Source organism: Hemibagrus wyckioides, linkage group LG15 (genome assembly GCF_019097595.1).
Source record: "Hemibagrus wyckioides isolate EC202008001 linkage group LG15, SWU_Hwy_1.0, whole genome shotgun sequence".
Taxonomy (NCBI): Eukaryota; Metazoa; Chordata; class Actinopteri; order Siluriformes; family Bagridae; genus Hemibagrus; species Hemibagrus wyckioides.
The window spans coordinates 8,224,527-8,232,941 of record NC_080724.1 but is presented as its reverse complement, the minus strand read 5'-3'; the positions used below and the strand labels follow the sequence as shown (position 1 = coordinate 8,232,941).

General features: G+C 36.5%; 1 protein-coding gene across 2 annotated transcripts; it reads right to left on the bottom strand.

Moving 5' to 3' along the window:
* Positions 1-1,280: 1,280 nt before the first annotated feature.
* r3hdml (R3H domain containing-like) lies at positions 1,281-5,784 on the bottom strand. 2 transcript variants are annotated; one of them, XM_058410608.1, is made up of 6 exons: positions 5,585-5,725; positions 4,760-5,076; positions 4,562-4,680; positions 3,275-3,377; positions 2,187-2,302; positions 1,281-2,086 (listed from the first exon to the last, which is right to left on the bottom strand). In XM_058410608.1, exons 2-6 carry the CDS (start codon positions 5,033-5,035, stop codon positions 1,954-1,956), a joined length of 747 nt encoding a protein of 248 aa, XP_058266591.1. In that variant the 5' UTR covers positions 5,036-5,076; positions 5,585-5,725; the 3' UTR covers positions 1,281-1,953. The 2 variants fall into 2 exon arrangements, with proteins under 2 accessions (XP_058266591.1, XP_058266590.1); XM_058410607.1 differs by having other exon boundaries at positions 1,283-2,086; positions 5,637-5,784.
* Between the last annotated feature and the right edge of the window lie 2,631 nt (positions 5,785-8,415).

Sequence of the window (8,415 nt, the reverse complement as noted above, 5' to 3'; positions counted from 1 at the left end):
AATAAAATAAACCCTCTTCAGTGTTGATTCTTTTCATGAGTATTACTTCCCACACATCAGGTCCAAGCTGACATAATTTATAGACCTACTTGTCTATAAACTGAAGTTTGGAATAAACCAGTTCAAGTCAAGTGACCAGTCAAACTGTCATTCAATTAAAAATCCATTTCAATCGATATAAGTCCATTAATGTACTTTTGCATTACATTTCATACAGGAGTTTTGATTTTTCTCCACAGGTTCAGTTTTCAACTGACATTTAGATATAAGGAAACCACACTTTTACAACATTCCCTCTGAGTGGATATCAAATTAAAGGTGCGGAAAATGATTCAGTGTTTAGTTTCCCATGGCTATAAAATGATGGACTCGGCTAAAAGCATCGAATTGCACAACAGCACCCGTCTTTTCACTTTTGAGTGTCTTCATGAAGCTCACTACTATTTCTCACACACACACACGCACACATTCTCACACACTGTCACGGTGAAAGTGATGAATGATGAAGTGACATATTAATCATCTGTATTCATTAGGCAACACTTGTTAACTTCCCAACACTAACTTCTGTTTGCTATTCAACTGAATTATAGCCTACGTGAAAACAAATAATAATAACAATCATTTAAAAAAAAAACCCATAGAACGGAACATGCATGATGTTCTAATGAATTGAAAGGTTGTAGCTTCTGTAGTTATCCTCACTGCTCCAGAATTACACTGCTGTAAAAACAATACTGTAGCTAATTCAGTGTATGAACAGGAAGTGGTCTTGTTCTCGCAGTTTATGGTTTTAAAAGCCATTTTCCTCCTGGTTTATAGCACAAGTGGTCCGGCTGGATGAATGGAAAGCATTATGGAGGTGATAAAAGCCTGCTTTCAGCTTCTCCCTAACAGCAGGTCCCGGATCAGGCTTCAATTTGAACTGAAGCATGAGTTCAGGTGCATAACAACCAATGCCATTAACTGATATCATACATATATTGTATTGTTGTATAAGTGATATGATACAGTGATATTGTAAACAAGAATAAAACTTTAAAGCAGTTGCAATCAGGGGTAATCAAGTTAGGATGCACTTCATGTGTAAATTGCAATGTTTTCTGATAATGCATTTACAATGTAAATATTAAAGCAACTACATGGAGTCGGTTTGTCCTGAGGGAAAAAAAACAACACAACTTGAGGTGAAGTGAAGGTTTTAAAAGCAGACGTGATGCCAGAATTATCAGCTGGAATATACCAATAAGTGTTGTTTTTATTTTATTTTATTTTTTTTATTTTTTTTTTATTTCAATCGTGTAAATTTTCAACTTTAAAGTGTTAAAATTTTCAGTTATATAATTTCTATTTTGAATTTTATTTTTATATCTATTTCATAGCTTGAGGTTTTAATCAGGATTCAGGACCAAACATAGGAAGAGGCATTTCTTTTTTAATCAGTGCAATTATTAAGCAATTCTATATTTTTTGGAACTAAACCCAGCACATATTAAGAAAGGACTCTCAACAACACAACCATGTTCATTCGATGAGTCTGGTACACATTTGGAGAAGATAGTCACTTGGATATAGTGAAACACAATTCAACTCCTTTGTAAGGTTAGAAAATTTATTGGGTGTACACAAACCATAAAAGTGCTTAACTCTCAACACGAACCTAACGGCAATGCCACTCTTACAGTAATGCAAACATACAAAACAGTGCAAACAGTCCAGGGAAAGGACAAGAGACAACAACACAGCAGTCACAGGACTGACTCTTGGGACGACTACAACAATTAATCTGAGGGTTTTTGTGTGTGACGATTGTTAGGTGTTAATTCGACTGCGGTATAAAACGTGTGAAAATGTAATATTTTACAAAAGAAATCAATAGTGGTGCAACACAAAAATGTGCTTCCACAAAAAGTTCTTGTGTCAGTCACAATTCATTCATTTCAATCTGTGTGACTAAAACCGCTTGAGCTTTTTTCTGTGTCTTGATGTGAAGCACTGATTCTTGTTACAGGATCCGCCATAAATAGAAGGACAAGCTGAGCATGGCTTTCCTGTCTTGTATGGAGCTTCTCCCACCCAGTTACCTCTGCAAAATAAGCCACAAAAAAGCGGTCACTATACATTTAATATTTAATATGAGAGTTTTGTAAACTATACTTTTTTGGATCAGTTGGATTTAGTCTTACTTGATGGAGTAGTTGCAGACCAGTAAAGTAGCCTGTTTCCATGTAGAACCAAACACATACATGTTTGAACACCTGTTGATGGCACACCCAATCCTATTGGTGCTGGCCCACACCATCTGCAAGCCAAAACGAATAAATGATGGACACCCATCCTACCTCCTGTGAAGCATAAACTGTGTAGAAATTCATACAAACCCACTTTAAGTCTACAGTAGCATAACATAAGCCATCCATTCATGTTCATCTGTATTGCCTATCCAAAACAGGGGAGCCTAACCTAGGGGACTCAGGAAACAAGGCAGGGGACACCCTGGGCCGAGTACCAACCCATAACAGGGCACAATTACACACACACACACACTCAAACACCATGGACAGTTTAGAAACATGTGTTCTTTGGATTGGGGGAGGTCGCCAGAGTACCTGAAGCACATGAAGAGCATGCAAACTCTGCACACACACAGGGTGGAGATAGGAATCAAACTATTGATTGTGAGGTATTCATGCCAAACGCCAAGCCACCATCTTAACCTCTATGTACATAATAGCCAGCAATAGCAATCCTGTTAGAAACCAGTAGCATTATCAGTCAGTTTTGCACGTCACATGCGGTCACGTCACATCTCCTGAATTTTTGCAGCACTTTCTCTTTTGCTTGACCTTCTATATTTAATATTAATGTTTATTAAGGTCAGCTGTCAAAAAAAGATGAACTACACCTTCAGCTGGATATCTGTATATATGGTGTGAAAGACATAATCTAAATAAAGCTCTTGGGTACAGGGTTTAAACTTTTCACAGTTTGTGATTTAAATAATAACTAAGAGTATCAGATGATGCATGTTCTCCCCATGACTCTGAAGGTTTCCTTCTGATTGTCTGGCTTAATCCTACTTCCCACAAACATGCCAGTAGGTGGACTGACTCTAATTTTGCCCAGTGTGTAAAATATGTACATATGTGTAACAGGAAGCTTGTGATTTATATTCTTTGTAGTAGAAAACCAGGAAAATGTGCACTTAATCACAGACCACTGTTTCTAAAGTTATTACTTTTATGCTTTTGGGATGTTAGTTTGCAAGCCATACCTGTGTGTAGTGAGTGCAGACAGAGCCTTTGCATCTGTTGGGGTAGGAGAAGGAATACTTCTCATCATGCCATGATTTCACCAGCTCAAGGACTGATCTATACCTACAGGAAAATACAAATGAGCACATTACTGTCTTTTTCAGCTTGAACACTTTAGGGGAAAAGAGTTTTTTGACTTTTCACGTGGCTCTTAACCTGGAGTTATCATCGATCTTAACCCAGTGTGCTAGAGGAAGTGATGAGGTGTTATGTTGCAGCTTGGTATCAGACACCAATCAGAAACTGAACAGTGTGTGCCTCATATCATGGGCTTTGTACAGTCACAGAAACCCTGTGTGCTGGGTAAACAGTAGTTAAAAAGTTATTCTTTGCTTTTCTTTGCTTTTGCCTTTTTGTCTTTGTATGAGCAGTGTGAAATGTGAAACAAGAAAAAGACAGGAATCTGTTTACCCACAGTTTACAATGACCCAGGGGGGTTTTAAGTGTGAAAAGTAATAAAGGGTCATTAAAACTCTATGAAGCAGTGCTGCCCTATAAGAGACAGTTCTAATTTGAACCCCTTGGGAAACTAACTATAATAAAAGGAATGAATCTAAAGAGGTAATGTGAATAAGGATTCCAAATTCCATTAAAAATTCCATTAAAAATTCCAATAAAAAAGATACCAATAAAAAAAAGGTATGGAATGAATTTCATGTGGAAAACCAAGTTATATTTTAAATTATCACACAAAATTGTGTATTTTATTGAAAACTGCCAAGATAATAACACTATTTATAAAGTCAGTGACAATTATGTCATTATCAAGTTTTAGTTAATTAAAAAAAAAAGATTTGTTAGGACATGATTTATAAAGATTTTATATTATGAATATAGTATTTGCCTTTAATAAAGTTTGGATATAACTAACTAACTAACTTAAATAAATAAATAAATAAATAAATAAATAAATAAATAAATAAATAAATAAATAAATAAATTCTATTTGTAAAACAATGAATATTTCATATAAATATATTAAATATTATTTATAATTTTTTTAATTTAATATTTAAAATGTATTAATTAAAAAAACATTTTGTCCCCAGATTTAAAAAATATATAATGTTAAATGAATAACATCTTTTGGTCATAGGCTCAGATTTTTTTAGGCCCAGTCCTGAACTAGATTGAGGAGAAAGGGTCAACTATGACATATTAAAACATTATTATATTTTTCATATGTTGCCCTGGCTTAGATCTCATACCCAACCTAATCTTAATTTAATCCAGCAAGGTTTTAATACCTTCCTGTGGTGATGGACAGGTTCTGGCCCGTGTGCTTCATGACATGCGGTGGCCCATGATCCCATATGCACTTTGAGGCCCACGATTCAGCTGACTTTGCAAGCTTCTCGTTCCACACCTTTCCAAACAGAGAACAATGACTTAAAAAAATTACTGTGAAAATATTGTTTCAAATTTTTCAGAAGGAGGCGCACTACCATGTACTCCATGTTTGCAGCAGGTGGGAAGACCTGAGACCGCACACGGTTGTGGTAGTCCAGTAAAGCCATCATATCCCTGGAGGAAATGTAGCGCTTCCTCCGGCTGTGAGGAACATCACTGCTGCTTCTGTTCCTCCAGTTCAGTTCAATCCCAAACTCAGCCACAGTGAGGGGAAAGAGCTCTGTGGTGTTGGTCCCAGCCACAGCCGCTCTGGTGCACAGCATCGCCCACAAGATGGCAGCCAAGACCAGGTGACTACAGCACACACGCATGGCACTGCTGTGGAAGGAACTTCTTGGAGAAAGTCTTGATACTGTAAAGGAATGGGTTAATTTGTAATTTAATTTATTCATTTTTTGTGACTGAACTGCATTGTGGCTGGCTTTATAGCACAAAGATGCAGATATAAACGTCAAAATTTATATTCTAGTAATATAGCAGGTTGCATAAAGTTTATTCACAATGAATTTTGCATGACTTGTAATAGTTATGCATACTTTATTTAGTATATAAATAATGTCATATAAATAATTTTAATTTTAGTGATTATACTTAAGCACCAATGCTCTTATTGCAAACTCATTACATTACAGAAAATGTGTAAAATAAAACGTGCATTCACACTCACACACACACTCACACACACACACACACACAAAACAAGTCATTATAGACCTAAATTAAAAAATTTCAAATTAAGAAAAAGTTTGTTAATAAAGAATTTTTTTTAAATCACACATGAACTCTAGATGCAGCTAGATGACCAGCCATCATCTCCAAACATACAGAATATGAGCATCAGATTTTAATTTAGATTTTACCTTGTAATTAAGCCCTACAATCCACCTAGTGAAAGCTCCTCACTTTGCATACCTTCAGTCAGGATTCCAGCACTTTGCTGCAGCTGAGCCTGGAAGTGAGCAGAGATCTGAGCAGCCTTTGCAAACAACACACCACTTGACAGTACTTAACAGGACGTGCAGTGACTGAAGCCATCTGACGTCGAAGAGCAGAAGCTCTGAGCTTCTTCAGCCCCCACAGGGATGGTCTCTGAGTTCACAAAACACAATGATGGGAGTTTTTGCTTTTTCAGCACACACTCTCGGCGTGAGCGCCAGGCTTCCTGATGTTCCTTAGCCAAAACCCACAAACGCTCCTTTTCTTCTAAACAGAAGTAATCGATAGGAATGTAAAACTTCACCTGGGGGGTTTCTGAGGGACCAGTATATTGCTTTAGTGCTAAACTGTTGGGTTTAAGTAGCTTTACCTATTATGAATCCATAATTCACATATACGGAAGCTTAAGAAAAGCAACATTCATAAATATGCTAAATTTATTCCATGATCATTTTTACCAGTATCATATGGTGCACATGTACTCAACACCTCCAATGCAATTGATTGTATTTTGAGCGTTATGTTAAATACATTATGTTAAAACAGAGCATGTTATGTTATCATAAATTCACACACAATACATTCATCTCCATCCAGAGTAGCAGACTCTTAAAGCTATGAAAAATTCAGTGAAAAACAGAATATTTATGTATATATTTATGTATTTATGTTATGCCAACTGTAGCAGAAAGCCAAGAAACATTTGCTTGTTATCCCAATTTCTGGCCTTAATTCAAAAGAAAAAAAAACATATAGTGTTAAGACTGATTAGAAAGCTTCTCCAAATTAATTTAAGCATCATCAAAGATATTATCTCATCAAAGATAATAAACTAGCCCCTCCAGGATTTTTTTGCGATTGTTGCATCCAAAATACTTAATTTTGCTGCAGCTTTTTTTAAAATCTGAGGCAACTAGTAGAGGTTTTTGTGTTTTTTTCAAGCAAAGCTCCATGAATTTGCAAAGACATGACTTTTCTTTTAAACTCCAACCAGTGAAGATACATATGATTGCAGAAAGTCATATTATTTTCTATAACAGCTCTACTCATGTTCGGTGCACATGAATCAAAGAGGGCTTTGGCTGAATATGTGTTGTGATGATGTCACACGAAACGTCTTGGACCGAATCTGTGGAAAATCGGTGGTGATTTTTCAAAATGTCAAGCTCCTATGAATATTGCAACAGAGTTTGCTTGATTTAGCTTGAAATCACAGATAAATATGAGACTTGAACATGAGATAGGAAGTCATTTTTATGGCAGTACCTTTGTATTATGACATAATAAGTCAGAATTCTGATATATCTGATTATCATGAGGTACCAATGACAAATCATCTTTCTCTTATGACAGAGTCATAATTATAATGCCCACATTCTTATTATTTGAATACAGTGCATATCACTTGAACACATCCTCAGTTCATTTAAACACATTTTATTGGATAAAATCTGCTATGGTGAGAAACCAATCACAATGCTGCATTTTTCCTGGTTTAGTTTGAACGTTATGAGCTCCCTATACGCTGAGGTCAAGATGACACCTGATGAAGGAACCGAGGTTTTGTACAGGAGGAAAAAACGAAGCACCAACCAGGTTTAGATAAAACATTGCATTATTTTGTTCTGATTACTAGCATTATTTTAATAATGGTCAGTGCGAATGTCATAAAGGTGCTTTAAGGCAATGTTATTAATATGGCGAGATGATAGATTAATAAATTCACTGCTCCTTATTTATGTCACTATACTTTTGTATGGATTTTAATCTAAAGCTTTAATGACGTGAGGCAGATTTATTCTCGCTCACAGCTAGATTAACGTGAGAAAAAAGAAGCAGATTAACCGCGTGGTGGGGATGAAAGAGTGAAACAACATCTATCAGACAAAAGCCAGCGCACCAGATGTCCAGGATTCCAGGAAAACTTGAAGGATTCATGCCATGTGCAACACATCTCAAACTAGACTGCTTGTAGTTCCAAGGAACTTGCCATGGACTGGCACAGGTCCACTGCACAGGGTCACTGAGAGCATCTGCAAACTGTAAGAGAATTAGCAGCTGGAGATACAAATACTGATGCATGCATTAAATGTGAATTTGTGTCTTTTTTTGAAGTAACAGTCAGTTTTACCCATATGGCTGCATTAACCAATAGCTACTAAAGGTTTTTTTTCTGCTTTTTCACAGAATAAACGTATGCCAGAAGTATGACATCACTGAAGAAGCACGAGCAAATTTTTGTCCACACGTTGCTCTAGTAGCTAAGTGCATTCTCCACCGCTGACATCCCTGCTCGTATTCACATGAGGATTCCTCCACGGCATACGTTGTTTCAGCATTTACTACACACGCTGTGAACCTTTATGGTATTTGCTGAGGCTGTGTAATGCCCCGCTTGCCCCACTGTTACTATAGTGAAATGACGCACGTTGTAGTTTCTCTCAGACAAACAGACATCACTGTGGTCTATGTACAGCTAGTGATAGGTTAATAGGCTTGAAAGAGAAAAAATCACCGCTGTTGCTGAGGTCATAGGTTTGGGTTTGCTTATTCCTGAGGTCTTGCAAGGTCTTCTCAAAAAGAGAAGAGACTCAGCTACAGTAGAGCTGGAACAACAAATACACTATACAGGTTTAAATAATGAAAACAACTTGAGTGGAAGAGTAGAAATCTTTGAAATATTTACATGAGTTTCTTAGTATTTGGCAGTAAATTAATGACAGTTAATGATGCTTTAATGAGCTCCACAAGACAA